The 15,427-nt window shown below is 40.7% G+C and overlaps 1 protein-coding gene across 7 annotated transcripts in view; it reads left to right on the top strand.

The window, feature by feature from the left end:
• The window catches only part of BEGAIN (brain enriched guanylate kinase associated), a 251,206-nt gene that overhangs the window by 56,009 nt on the left and 179,770 nt on the right, over positions 1-15,427 (top strand). For 4 of the 7 annotated variants that reach the window (XM_074956235.1, XM_074956237.1, XM_074956236.1 and 1 more), the window contains one exon: positions 10,605-10,633. In XM_074956235.1, coding sequence (XP_074812336.1) covers positions 10,620-10,633 — 14 coding nt within the window. In that variant the 5' untranslated portion in view covers positions 10,605-10,619. Of the gene's footprint in view, positions 1-10,357; positions 10,634-15,427 lie in introns of those variants that run through there. The other 3 variants (XM_074956239.1, XM_074956241.1, XM_074956238.1) reach the window with 1 other exon arrangement.

Below are 15,427 nucleotides of genomic sequence, written 5' to 3'. Positions count from 1 at the left end.
AGTTAGACTTTTTGATTTCTCAACATAATCTCCTTCCTTAGAAGTTTTTAAGGTCAGGCTTGACAAAGCCCTGGCTGGGATGATTTAGTTGGGGATTGGTCCTGCTTTGAGCAGGGGGTTGGACTAGATGACCTCCTGAGGCCCCTTCCAACCCTGATATTCTATGATTTCACACCATCCAAAACCCAATGAGGTCAGTCTTTCCATTGACTTCCTATCTTTAGGCTTTGGATTGGGCCCTGGATACTGTGCTTATCTTAAGTTACTGTGCTTATTTTAAGTTACTCACGTAGTTTTATGCTTGTTAGATGCAAAAACTCTGAAGCTGAATGAAAAATGTGATACGGGATAAAATCCTGAACCCATTGAAGTCAATGGGAATTTTGTCACTGACTGCAAAGGAGGCAAGATTTTCCTCACAGTATTCAGAGAAACTCACTTGACAATGCCTTTCAAACAGTTAATGATCCTGGCTGGTTTATAATTATATCGGATATATATTTAGTTCTCAAATCCCATAGTACAATACAACTATTATACTACAGCTGTGTCCCCCATTCTGAATGTGCAATCTGTCCCCCACTGTGGGGACTGTGAATAGCATTAGTGACAACAAGCATGGCTGAATCATTGACAAATTCAACCTTAACCATCTTCTTTTTCTTGCCTTGAAAACTAGACTATTTAAATCTAACTGGATCAAAACTATCCAAAAATAGCGGTGCATAAGGAAAGACAGGCAAGTGAAACTGCTAGATAATACTGGCTAAATGTTCCTGAGAAACGTGACATGTGTGAGAAACCAGATGTAATTTTAACAATACAGCTTCCTTTTTGACAAAGGAATCTCCAGAGTCTGATTTCATGTATCCACAATAAAACTTAACAACTCTAGTGTAAGAGTAAGAACAGACTCCTTTAAACTTACAGGAAAAAAGCACCACTGAAGAACATTGATGCAGAACATACTGAATATGAAGAGAAAAGACCTCTTATGACCTTGTAGTAATTAAGATACCATCTAAGTCCAGCACAGAGCTCACCTTACTCAAACATTTCACAAAGACACTACAGGACTCAATGTCTAGCCTTGCAGCTTTGCAAAAGGCCAAAAATCCTTGCTAATTAACGTGTGCGGGTTTCAGACTTTTGTGCATTCTAAACAGATAGCACATTATTTACTAGAACATTAGGGCTAGATTGTGGCTGACCCTTGAGAGAGAGTGCATGGGGAAGAGGGCAGGAAGACCATCTCTCACTTGCACAGCCTACCTAAAGTGATATGAAGAGAAAGGATGGTCCAGTGATCAAGACACTAGTTTAAGATTTGGGAGACCTAGCTTCATGTCCCTTCTCTGCTACAGGCTTCCTGTATGACCCTGGGCAAGTCACTTAGCCTCTCTGTGCCACAGCTCCCCATCTGTAAAATGGGAATAAGAGCACTTCCCTACCTCGCAGGAGTGTTGTGAGGAACAATGCTGTAAAGATTGTGAGGTGTTCAGACACTACAGCAATGGAGTCCTATAAGTAGCTGTATGTTCCCTAGGCATCCAGACACCTTCAAGTGGGTTGGGAAAGACACTTTACAAACTTTAGTTAATCGGTCTTATGAGCATCAACGACCCACTGAGGTGGGTATTATTAAAACCTATTTTACAACTGAGTATACCAAGGCACAGAAGCCCACATGCTTGCAGAACTAAGCACATGCTTAAGTCCCATTGATTTGAATAGGTTTAAAGTTTTTCTAAATAGGGGTGGTATGCTGAATTGGGGCCAGTGTGGTTACACACATTCAAATTGTTAGTCAGTGGCAGAGTCCAAAATAGAACCAGGCAGACCTAGTCTTGCTATAAAGTCTCCAAATGAGTTTTGAAGTTTCAAGTTTTAACACTGGATGTTACTCACATAGTTTTAAGACTACAAATATCATATTAACCATCGTAATGAACAACCAGCCTGTTCTCTCCTTTTTGCACACATCTACTCTCTTTAATGTTAATGGGGATTACATGTACAAAACAGAGGGACACAGGACTGGAAGGGACTTCTGGATTATTGAGTCCAGTCCCCGGCTTTCACAGGCAACCATATACATAAGAGGATTGACTTCTACAAGTGAAAACAGTGCTGGCATCAATTGACAGCACTTCTAGGAATTTGATCCTCTGTTTTTTACCTCATGCTACCGACACATTTGCCAGAGAGGTAATCTGAACCATTTCCCTTAATTAAGGTAACCTAGCACTTCTGCTTCCCAGTTAATTGCAGAATTGGAGAGGTTTTTTGTTTTAAATCTCTTCCATAGTGTCTGGACAATAATGCTGTTCCCTTTGTAGATTCCAGGGCCTGAAGGGCCCATTATGATTGTCTAGTCTAATTTCCCATACAAACGCAGGCTATAGTACTTCTCCAAAATGATTCCTTTTGAACTAGAGCATATCTAAACAAACAAAAAAAACAAACAACACACACCACCACCAGCAGAGACTGATTGGAAGAAGATGATCAAAGATCTCCTTAATATTAAATCTCTGATCTCATTCTTTCATCTGTTAAGTAAGGTTTTTTCTTAAAACAATTGCAGGAACAAACCAAATGGTGTATCACAGGCCAATGGCTTTTTAATTAAATAGAGCACCCACTGCTCCAGAAATAAGCATAGCATCATTGGCGTGGCTTTGAAGTATGATAAATGTTGGTTGGGACTGGGATAAAGAGAATGTGAATCAAATGCATATTGTTACCCCTCTGCTGTGTGACAGTAGGTGTTGCGTCCTTGCACGTCAGATTCCTTTTAGAGGAGACATCAGTGACATAGCATCCAGATATATTATTAGTGCAAGTTGTTTATATTGCACTATAAACACTAGTCCTTGAACAGGTGTGTCACAAATAGCCCACAGGCAATCCCCCTCTTCCAGGAATCTCAGCTAAAACACCGCTGCACAGTTCCCTGGAAGCTACTTTGCCTTGAGAACGGATTCTGATTAGGAATTTAAGTCAAAAAACAAATTCTCTTGCTGCTTGCCACAGCTTCCCCCCAAAACGAACATTACAAAACAATACAAATATTTCTTAAAAGACTGAACAGTGTTCATGTGCTAAGAAAAATAACTTTTTAGACTATGTTCAACAGCAGCACATAGTGACTCATGCCATAAAAATACTATGATGTGAGTACACTTATAGATAAATAAGAAAATGTATACTTCGTAGTAGCCAAGAATTTAAGAATATAGGGTGCAGAATTTTTGTAGTGCTATCTACAAATAGGGAAAATAAGTTATTCCACTATATTCATCTCCAGTATGTAATCATATATATGTACATGTACATAAATGAGTTTATTTCAACGATCTTAGGACTCATATGTTGCTATGCTTCACCCAGACTTTGCTCACAGAGGATATTATAATGGCCACCCATAAAGTCAATATCTGCCAAGAGTTACTGCACAGTGGTACTTGCAATGCCAGAGTTACTTCCTAGTCACTTCTCAGACACCTCTTTGTACACCTTCTGACAAATGCAAACTTTTAAAATGTTTTAAACTGCTGTGCTGAAATACCTTGATGTAATTATAGACTTCACTTCTGGGTTAACAATGTATACATTATATACAACCACACAACTATATTAGCAATGTAGGTAAATAATGTCAAGTACTAGCTTAAGAGATAAGTACTTCAAGTGGTCTATTTGATTTCATTTCCTTCTTGCTCCTTGGCATCTACTCACAATATTTTCAGATGCATTGTACCTTGTGGGGTCAATCTGAAACCAAGCTTGCTGCAAATGCACTGTAGAATGGTGACTGGGATATGTAATGCTGTTACACCTTTTGATTTTAACCTTTTGTAGTCCTGGAGCATAGGAGGACACTGAATCACAGTAAACAAACCAAATGCAAGCTCTGTTGTTGTATCCCAGCATGGTAGAGAAAGTGAAAACAGTGTAAGTGTACATCTGTTTGTGGTGACATTTTAGATTACAAGCTCTTCGGGGAAGGAAATACCTCTTATTTGATATTTGTACACCTCCTAGCACAGTGGGGCACCAGTCTCAACTGGGCCCTCTTGGTGCTAGTGTAATCCAAATAATAAATGATTAACAAGCCAGAGGAGGCAAATACAGCACAGATGAAGTCTGAGTTTGGGAAGAGAGTGTACAGCATGTATAAAAGCTGATTAACTGAGATGGTCTGCTTATAAGGTGAAACATAATTGTACTCAAAACCTTTGGGGCCCCTAAAGTGGCCTCCTAAGAGGGCACTATTTGCTGATTGTCTAATATGGGTTGCCTCTTGTACAGGTTTCCCTGGATTGTTTGCTAAGTAAAACCAGAAACACAGGGGCAGATCCTCAGCTAGCATAAATTGGCACATAGTTTAACTGAAGTCAATGGAGCACAATTTACACCAGCTGAGGATCTGCTCAGTAATAACCCAGATCGAAAACAATGAGGAAAAGTGAGAATACAGCGTAACAAGGGAATGAGTTGAACTCACTGAGTGAGTCACCACTGAGCAGACCCTCAGCTGGCATAGATCAGCAAAGCTCAACTTCGCAGGAGCTATATTGATATATACCTGCTGATGATCTGGCCCTGAGACTTAAAGCCCTGGTCTACACTTGGGGGGGGTGGAGGGGGGAGAGGGAAATTGATCTAAGTTACGTAACTTCAGCTACGTGAATAACGTAGCTGAAGTGGACGTACTTAGATCGACTTACCGTGGTGTCTTCACCGCGGTGAGTCGACTGCTGCCACTCCCCTGTCGACTCCGCCTGTGCTTCTCGTAGGCGGTGGAGTTCAGGAGTCGACAGGAGAGCACTCGGGGGGTCAATTTATCCCGTCTAGATGATGTTCCATTAAGAAAGCAAGACAAAAATCCTGAGAACATGGTGCGCTAAAACAACCTGAAAATGTTACAGTTTTTCCAAGTATTCAGGGGGAGAACCGTAGGTTACATTTGAAAAATATTGATGATCTCCCTTCGGATTTCTTTGACACTCATATAGATTTGAGGTACTTGGTTTGGAAGACAGAAAGGTTTATAAAGTGAGAATTATACTGGAAATTCATTTTTACCTTATGATGCTGTGGGAATTCCTAGACCTTCCCAAGTTTCAAGAGGAAAGCTTCAGATATCCTCGGTTTTCTCTTAGGAGAGGAATTCGATCCTTAAATTATTCAGTCATAACAGAAATAAACTTTTGGTGGCAAAGAATTCTTATACAATGTGATATCTCCTAGCTCACAAAGAGATGAAGAAATCAATTCTTGTTGGATGTGCCCAAAATATCACACTTAAAAGCTGAATTTTCTTAATATTTTCCCTTGAAAATCTCATGGGAATACTTTTTCTGTGGTACAGATTCATCCATTGCATTCAGTATGGTGAGACCAATCAAATGCAACTGTATACTTCATCTGGTTCTATTAAAATTAACATGGATTAAAGTTCAGTCTAGTCCTGAGGACATTTTGAATGGTACTTTGTAGTCTGAATAGATAATTCTCTGGAAATTGATATATACGCAATACACAGACTGTCTATAATCAGATAGGGTTAAACCTTGTGACACTAATGCCCCATAGAAACAAAACTTAAAAAAAAGGCTACACTGGCTTCTCTAAATCTTTATTCCGACTATGGGACAATGGAAATGCTGAAATTAAATTGACAGTCGCCCACAGGTTTAACATCCTAACAGATGATGTGCCAGGAAGGTCTGTCAGTGGCACCTTGTTTACTACTCTCACCACCACAGAAATAAAATCCAGTGTCCTCCTCAACAAACAACAACAACAAAAAGGAAAAAAACCATCAGACAAATACTGGCCCATTTAAGGGAGCTTCTCTCCCTCTTCCCCCCAGCGTTGTGCTCTTGTCACTCAGGCAGCAACTCAGACTATATCCCTGATCCTATGTCCCTTAAATTGGAAATGGAGTTTTTCCCCCATGGACTTCAGTGGGTGTTGAATTATGCCCTATATTATCCCTCTCTCCCACCCAAAAGAGAATATCTCCTCCTCCCCACTTCTCCTCCTCTCCCAGTCCTACAGTGAGATGCCACATTCAGATGAAAAGGTGGCCCAAAATGGCCCTCTGCCTGAGGAGGGAATTGAATGTAGGCCTCACAGGTGAGTGATCTAGCCATGAAGTAATAAGTTGGGCACCTCCTCCTATGTTCAAAATCTGGCAGGGACCCTGCTAGGCAGCTTCTGAGCAACATGGGTGAGATAGGCATTCGCCTACCTAGATCGCTCTGGGGCTTAGGCAGGAGATAAGGTGTCCAGATGCCTAGAATGAGGCTGCAGCGTGCATGCCCAGAGGCAGAAATTTAGGCACCTAGGGAACTCTGACAGTGAAAATGTAGGTGCCAAGTGAGTTTAGACACCTACAGGGTTAGGCGGCAGCCCAACAGTATTGTTGTAGATTGCAGTGGCACCCAATGCGGAACGTACACACCTACATACACCCTAAACTGCCTGACTACAATAGAGGGGTTCCCAGCTCTGGATTTGCAAGCAGAGACAGGCACCCAACTCTGTGAGGGGGTGGGGTTTAGCACCCAGCTGTGTGGTCCACATCGCCCATTGGCTAGTTGGGCAGTTTCCACACCGAATATGCTGCCTTTTGTGGATTCCCCATTCTTAGTCGCCATTCATTGTAGGAGTTTAGGCACCTAAATCAAGCTTTTTGTATCACGATTTTATTCCTGTGATTTCCTAGGTGCCTAGAAGTTAGGCATTGCAATGCTGAGGACCCAGGCCTTCTAATTGAAAACCAACATCTTAAAACCTACCCCACAGGCACTCACAGGTAACCAGTGCAGGTCCCTAAACATAGGTGTTGTGTGTTCTCTATCAGGCTCCTTAGGGGGCAGCCATATTCTGCATGAGTTCCAACTTGCCAATCAATTTAATTTTTAGCTCCATGCAGAGGACATTGCAATAGTGTAACCTAAACGTCATCTTTGTTATTGACCTTCTAATACAAACCTCCTTGCTAACATGGAAGGTCTGCAGCAACCCGCCCTAATTTCCATGCATAAAAGCTTTTCAGCAATTTGGATGTAAATGATGACTACTATTCTCACCAGTAGTAATGTGGTAGCAACCACAGCTCCAGAAGTCAGTATCAGGGCCAGTTGTGGTTGACATTATACAAACACACGAGGGGACATGAATTCACAAAGTTTACTATGTAATTTGAAATGCATCGTAATAAATAAATACATACATACATACCTGCTTGGTGCTTTTTCTGTTCCCTTCCGTCTGAGCATCTCAAAACTGGCTCACAAAAATATCAGATTAAGCCTTATGGCACTTCTGATGAGGGATAGTAGGTAAGCTGTCACGGGAGAAAAGGTCCTCTCATGGATTGGTAACTGGTTAAAAGGTAGGAAACAAAGGGTAGGAATAAATGGTCAGTTTTCAGAAAGCAGAGAGGTAAACACTAGTGTTCCCCCATGGGTCTGTACTGGGCCCAGCCCTATTCAACATAATCATAAATCATCTGGAAAGGGGGGTAAATAGTGAGGTGGCAAAATTTGCAGATGATACAAAACTTCTCAAGATAGTTGATAAATGCAAAGCAATGCACAGAGGAAAACATAATCTCAACTATATGTATAAAATGATGGGGGCTAAATTAGCGGTTACCATTCAAGAAAGAGATCTTGGAGTCATTGTGGATAGTTCTCTGACAACATCCACTCAGTGTGCAGCGGCAGTCAAAAAAGCAAACAGAATGTTGGGAATCATTAAGAAAGGGAAAGGTAGAAAGACAGAAAAATATATAAATCCATGGTACGCCCACATCTTGAATACTGTGTGCAGATGTGGTTGCTTCATCTCAAAAAAGGTATATTGGAATTGGAAAAGGTTCAGAAAAGGGCAACAAAAACTATAAGGGGTATGGAACGACCTCCATATGAGGAGAGATTAATAAGACTGTGACTTTTCAGCTTGGAAAAGAGACAACTAAGGGGGAATATGATTGAAGTCTATAAAATCATGACGACTGGTGTGGAGAAAGTAAATAAGGAAGTATTATTTAGTCCTTCTCATAACACAAGAACTAGGGGTCACCAAATGAAGTTAATAGGCAGAAGGTTTAAAAAACAAAAGGAAGTATTTTTCCCACACAACGCAGTCAGTCAGTCTGTGGAACTCTTTGCCAGAGGATATTGTGAAGGCCAAGACTATAACAGGGTTCAAAAAAGAACTAAAGATCATGGAGGATAGGTCCATCAATGGCTATTAGCCAGGATGGGCAGGGATGTGTCCCTAGCCTCTGTTAGCCAGAAGCTGGGAACAGATGACAGGGGATGAATCACTTGATCATTACCTGTTTTGTTCATTCCCTCTGGGGCACCTGGCATTGGCCAGTCAGAAGACAGGATACTGGGCTAGATGGACCTTTGGTCTGACCCAGTATGGATGCTCTTATGTTCTAAATGTAATTATTCCCACTTTACAGATGAGGGAAACTGGGACTTACAACAAAGTAAGTAAGTCTCTCACCTAAATTCACACATTAGCTCAGTAGCACAGCCAGAAAGAGAGCCCAGAACTCTTTATTTTCAGTCCTTCATTTTAAACTACACAAACCATCCCCCCAGCCTCTTGAATAAAACTAGAAAACAAAGTACCAGACAAGTGTCTGAAGGTCAGTCATTTTCCCCTGATGCTGGCAAAAACTAGAAGCATAATGGAAGCAATGAACTCAGCTCCTTGTGGCATGCAGTGACCCTTCCAGCTCACACTCACAGCAGCACTGAATAGCCCTGAAAGGAGCTGCGTCCAGTCTCCCTTGTCTGCAGGGTCTTTTTTTGAGGTAGTGGTGTGGGAAATCAAGTGATACCCCATATGTCTCCACCCCATACCCCAGCATTCCACACCCAAAGAAAAACCCCAGAGGTTAATCTTTAAACCAGTGCCACTTAAACTACCCAGTTCTTGCAAACTGAAAAATCATAGGGCTATTAATAAGATATGATTACAAAAAAGCAATTCTGGACCCCAAGGTAATTTTTTAATCTCACAATCTGGGATTTACCACTGACTGTCCCAGGCTTCCAGGAAACATGCTGTGATTGCATTATGTGCATTACATCCATGAGAATGTAGCTAGAAAGGGCTTTTCCTGCAGCTCGCATCTTGTACACCAGGATATAGTCAAGAATGAATCACTGGACTCGCTATGATTCTTCATACATTTCATCAGAGATTATTATGTATCCATGGACATGACTAATGGCTTCATGTAATGGGCAAATCAAAAGTATATGAGCAGAAGGGGGGGGGGAGTAACACAGAGTAACCAACAGTTTGCCACTTTGAATGTTTTCCTGGCTATTTGACAAGTAAATCCATCTAACCGTTAGATTTGCATTTACCCATTTTAAATTTTTATCTATTTTATATTTAATACAATGGTTACTCAGTAATGTTTAAAGAACTCATGATTAATAGGTAATGCTTTCAGTGTGAAATTTTGGGATACTGAAATTTAAGTAAAATTAATCTCAGAACCTTAGGATTGCAGAACTGCTCTGAGTTTTCATTCCCTAGTTACAATAAACATGAGCCCAAAGGGTTAATGAGGTTCAGTGCTATTGGTATGGCAAGCAGGATTCAAAGCAGTTATTGAGGGTCTAATACTAGATAATGATGACTAGAAAACCAGAGGGCTAATGACATTCTGTGCTATAGATAATAAAAGAAATCAGAGGTTAATGAGATTCTATGCTATGAATAAGCAGGAGTCAAAGGGTTAACAATGTCCTAGAGCATATATATATTGTAAACAGAAATCAAAAGGGTTAATGAAATTATAGGCTACTGATGTAGTAAGCATGAATCACATTTTTATATGGTTCAAGGCTACAGATATGGTAAGCAGGAATCAAAGCGTTAACAAAAACAGGTTCTATGCTACAGCTATGGTAAAGAGAAATCAAAGGGTTAATAGAATTCTGTGCTAGAAATATGGTAAATGGGAATCAAGGATCTAAAGGAGTTCTCAGCAGGTATGAAAGGGTTAATGTCCAAGATACATGTACGGAGCTGCTAATTGTAAAGACAGAATATTACTTGGAAAAACTAATTTGATTACCCAAAACTCCTGCTAAGGATGCTATGCTTGTGGCCATTCCATCTGGCAAGATATCTGTGAAACAGATTAATTGAACTCAAATTAGCATAAGATAAAATCACTTGATTTCAACAGCCAGCAAAATCCTTCCATAGTGCTTACCATGCACAGACTAGCTCTGCATTTCAACTTTTTCCTATGAAATCCAATAGGCACAGTAACCTGTTACTTGCTTTTTCATTTTCTGCCTCAGCGCTACAACTGAGTCATTCTGTTGCCTATGGCTCCTGGGTATACAGTGTTTCTGCAGCGTGCTGCATTATATCTGAGTTAATCCGTCCACGTTATTTTCTGCTAATGCAGTTGCGGGGTTCGCTTTCTGATGCTTTGTAGACACTTGTCGAAAGCCATTTGGAAAGCCTAAACTATGCATAAATCTGCAGAGTGAATGTTTTCCTTTATTCATTTGCTCCTATTATTTGATTTCTTGTAGGCCTCTGCGACAGAAATGGAGAAAATAAGGTAAGTCAGACAGTTTATGTACATCTCATTATAGTCAAGAAATATTCTATTGCACAATAGGTGATATAGGGTCTTGAAAAAATATTTTGCTTAATATGATGGGTGTGAAATATTGGATTGCATGATAATGTGGCAGAGGAGAGCCGTGGTTTAGAGACAATAGGAAGTGAATGTGGTTTGGCTAGTAAATTTGTTTTGCAGACATGTTAATTCAGAAGGGGTATTCTACACACAAACATGTTTTCATTATCAGATGCACAGTATATTTGATTATATAAATGTTGTAGTCACTTGTCCATTTACTGCAAAAGTATGCCATTCTGTTTTCATGAGAAAGGTGGATCAATAATTTATGAAAAATCTAAAGAAAATATAGGCTTGAATTCAAAGCATCTAATTACTGTGGTTTGTTTCTGTGTAATGCTGTAATAGTGGTGTTCATTTCATTTCTTGACTACCCAGATAAATCTGGTCTCTTCTGTGTTTCAAATGTTGCTATACTGTACAGTTTCTGAGCACAGCTCTCTGCTTTAAGCAAAGGGAGATGGCTTTTATAAATACATAAGTAGCCCCATCTCATGTCTGAGTGTAAGCCTGCTTTGGGGGGATATTGCTTTTGTACATGTTGCAAAGAAAAAAGAGCATGAATTGTAGCCATTTTTAATCAAATACAGTCTGCTAAGTACAATCCACAAACCTTATCAACCGATATATGGAAATGCTTAACTATTGATTATCCTTTTATAAGGCTTATTTTCATGTCCAGTTATATCTACTAGACTCTCAATTTGTTTTCAGTTAGCAAGCCCAAATTCCTTCTCAGGACCTACTGAGGCAGTTTGAACAGCAGGGCTAACTGATAAAGCACAAATCTTAGATTTATTAACTTTAAAAAGGCTACTAAGTTTGTTAAGCAAATGAAGGGAAGTTGCAGTACTCTGGGAACACCTAGGCAAAGGCAGTAGTGCTCAGTTGTAAGAGAACCCAGAGGTTTGAAGTTAGCATTTCGAGACTTCTGGGCAGGAAGCACAAACCAGTCCCTTGCTGGAGTTTAGTTGGAAAAGAGTGGGAAAGATTAACTCTTACAGTACACTTGATCAAGATGCACGTTTTGGAAGTTCCTGGTATAATTTATTCATTAAGTTAGTGCTGATTTTACATTTCTATGCAGTGTTGTCTCATGGGAATCAAAGTGGTATAATTTATCAGCTCGATAAGACACTCGTGTGATATAGTGGGGTTATTTGTATACAAAAGAATATAAATAAACGGCACAAATCCTCAAGTCAATGCGAGTTTGGCCTGAGTAAAGACTGAGTAAGAACCTTGGGATTTGGCCCAGTATTAAACAAAACTTTGTATTGAAACAAACATCTGTGACTATGCACACCCATATTTTCATGCACAACTTGGTTCACAGTGCAAGCAAATAATTGTTTATGTACTTGTGTGCACCGATATGGGAACCTCTACAAATACTCCTCCCCCCCCCCCCCCCCCAGTGGTCTTGGTGTCTGCTTTTAACAAACACAGCTCTGGCTGTATTTGCAATAATAGGCTGTGGAGCCTAGGAGAAGAATGAATTCAGAAATATATGCAACAAGGGCAAAATTTTGCTCTGACAGGAGATACTTAGCAGCTGACTAGAAAATATTAACATAAGGATATAAACATTTGGGGAACGGATGTTGCAGCTGCTATCCACATAGAACTCCACTGAAGTTAGTTACTCTGTGCATGGATCTGCTACAAAGTCAAACCGTAGCAGCCCAATGTCACCCCACTGAAGTAAATGGGTGTTTTACTATTGACTTCAGTGGGAACAGGGTCAGCCTGTATGCTAGCATCTTGATATTTATAGCTTGTTGTTTACACTTGCTGTATACAGTATTTTACAAAGCAGACATTTGTTCCCATTCCATATCTCATCATAAGCACTCTCTGCCCAAGAGGGGCTCAGGAGTAGGACAGTAGGCCAAGATAGGTGGTCATTGGCAGAGCTACTTGGGGGTAAGCTGCACTGCTGCAACCTGAACTTTGCTTGGCTCATGCCAATCATAGTTGTCTCACACCTGAACACAAACTAAGTCCACCTTCAGCATTTTGAAAAATGAAACGTTAAAATACTACAGTACCATCACTTTAAAGGTTTGGTGAACTCACCAGCCCTGTAAGATCTTGCCTTCAGGAGCTGTAAAAGTCTCTCTCACACACACACAGGTGGAGTGTGCTCAACACCTTAAGGCCAGTGCCCTTGGTTTCATCAGGACTACAAGGCAGTACGGCTTGTAGCTGGGAGGGTTTCTGATGGCTGGCATGTGGGGACAAGTACAGTATCCTGGTGGGAGCCATTCCTATCCTGTCTGGCTTGTGCACTCACTGAACTCTCGATGTGCTCTGTCTCTTCTGCTACCAGCTCCTGCCACATCCACTGGGTGGTAAGCTGCAGAGGGAGGTGTCATACACATCAGCAGCTGGGAAGGGCTGGTGGCCATGTGAACAGCAGCTGAAATAAGGCAAGAGAAGAGAATAAGAGCCTCAGGCCACTTGCACTTTTTTGGAACTAGGGTGACTGAGACAGAGCTAAGACTTGAGAAAGCAGGAGGAAGGGGCTTACACCAGGACACAGAGAGAGAATCACATTCATCTGGATCTCATCTGCCTGAGCTTCCACAGGGTGAGAGCTAAAGGTTAAAAAAGGTTCTTGCATTCTGTTCTCCATTTAAAAAATGAGCCTTTTAAGTATCAAAAATAAGCACAGGGACTCCACATTTCATATGGCCCACTCAAACAGCAGCCCTTGGGAGGCCACAGGGCCAAATATCCGAAGATTTTAAAACCTGTTCTTATAGAAGTCCTACTGTATTTGAGCAAACCCGATGCATCTGAACTGGCCTTGAGGAATGGTGCAGTAGGTTCCATAAGACAGACAACTGCTGACCCAGGGATCTACCACACTTTGGAATTTTTGCGGTGTTCTGTTGGCCCAGAGCACTTGACTAGCAGGGGTGCTCCAGAGTCCTTTTGCACAGGGGGAGGAGGAGGGGGGAGTGGGAGATTTTCAGAATTTATTCTGGCATGTGGAGAACTTCCTACAGAAGTAGAAGCATGCTATTTTTCTGTAAAATTTCAGCTAGAAAAATAATTGCTAAATGAAATCTTCATGCTGTGACTAATTCTTAGCAGTATAGAGTAGTGTTTACAATAGCTAGAGGTACCAATATATTAGGCAGGAATTAAGGCTAACTACTAATCACAAACCTCTTGGGGATCAGCATTTATCTAGGTTGGGTGTGCATGTTTATCCAGACACTTTAAAACATTAATTACTACTGAGTACAACCTTTTAAAGCACAGTTTTTGGATTCATTGCTCAAATGTGTCTACCAAGAAGGGATGAAAGTTTCAGACCTATGGTATGTAACAAAGTAGAGTTTTGAAATGTACATTATGTTCTGTTCTATTTAGGTTACTGATATGGGAGCTGAGTGCCAGATTTTCCGGGTGATCTAGAAAATTTAGCATAAATTAAATACAATTGTATTTAGCATTACTTAGTTGGTTTTTTCATGCTTCCAGCCTTGCACATCAATGTTTTTTGGTGCACCAAAATGTGGCCGCTCAAAAGATTGTGCACGCAGATCCAGAGGTCAAAACTGATAGACAGTATGACCAGGACAGGGAGCCAGGACTTGGGGGTTCTACTGCCTAGTAAGCTACAGATTCATCCCCCTTCGAATTATAGGGTAATAATATTTTCCTACTTTGCAAGGAAATGGTTGTGAAGTTGAGTCTAAAAAGTCCTTTCAGATCCTTGGATAGAAGATGACCACCTCAGAATACAAAGTTATTTTATCTGTTTTCAACCCTAACTCAGTTTTTGATACTATCCCATGTGGGAAAAGCTATTTTTCTCTCCAGGTAATCCTAGTGAGGTCAATAGGACTATTTGTTCAGTCGGGTTCTGTTCAACCTGAGTAAAAATATCAAAGTATATCCCTAAATTTAAAATGGCAATCCAGACATACCAGGAGTCAGTTCTAGACCCACACAATGCAGAAACAGGATTTATTGTATCTCCCTATATGGAAGTTTAAATAGATGACTCCCCCTGCTAATTCCTTTTTTGCATCTCCTATTCACATCAGTGGTATAGCAAGATCATGACAAGTAATTAGTTTAATCATAGTGCATGGAGCAGTGGTTGGTTCCCTATTGAGGTGTTTACATTCTTTTTAGTGTTAGTTGTAATAATTATAAAAGTAATAGGACTTCTATGACAATTCATCAAAGGAACTCAAGTCAATCATTTCTGTAAACTGCCTAAAGTCTTGACAACCCTGTGATGGGAGCAGGTCTGATCCTCATGTTAAAGATGACAAAAATGAGATGAACGGATTTGCCCAAAGTTCACACTTACAGAGCCAGTGATAGAACCTCTCTCTTGAATTCTCATACTGTGCTTCGTAGCTGGATATTTGAGCTGATCTGGGATAACTGATGGGTCTGCTTATTGATTAGTGCAATTTTAAAAGATAGGCAAAGACACCCAGAGCACTGGAGGAATGCTGTTATTGTCGTTGAGTAAAAAAACTGAACACACATGCATGTCCACTCGACCATGCTGCATTCCCAGCACTTGTTACAGCTCTCTTCACATGGTAATGCATACGCCTGCCTGCCACTAAGTTCCTTCCAGTCTGCCTTGACTCTTCTATGGTTTGCTCTTTCTCCCACCTCCCCCCCTCATTTTTTTAAAAACAATAAGAATTTTCCCATCGGGCAGCACCAGCA

This window comes from Natator depressus, chromosome 6 (assembly GCF_965152275.1).
Source record: "Natator depressus isolate rNatDep1 chromosome 6, rNatDep2.hap1, whole genome shotgun sequence".
Lineage (NCBI taxonomy): Eukaryota > Metazoa > Chordata > Testudines > Cheloniidae > Natator > Natator depressus.
This window is presented reverse-complemented; position numbering and strand designations above follow the sequence as displayed.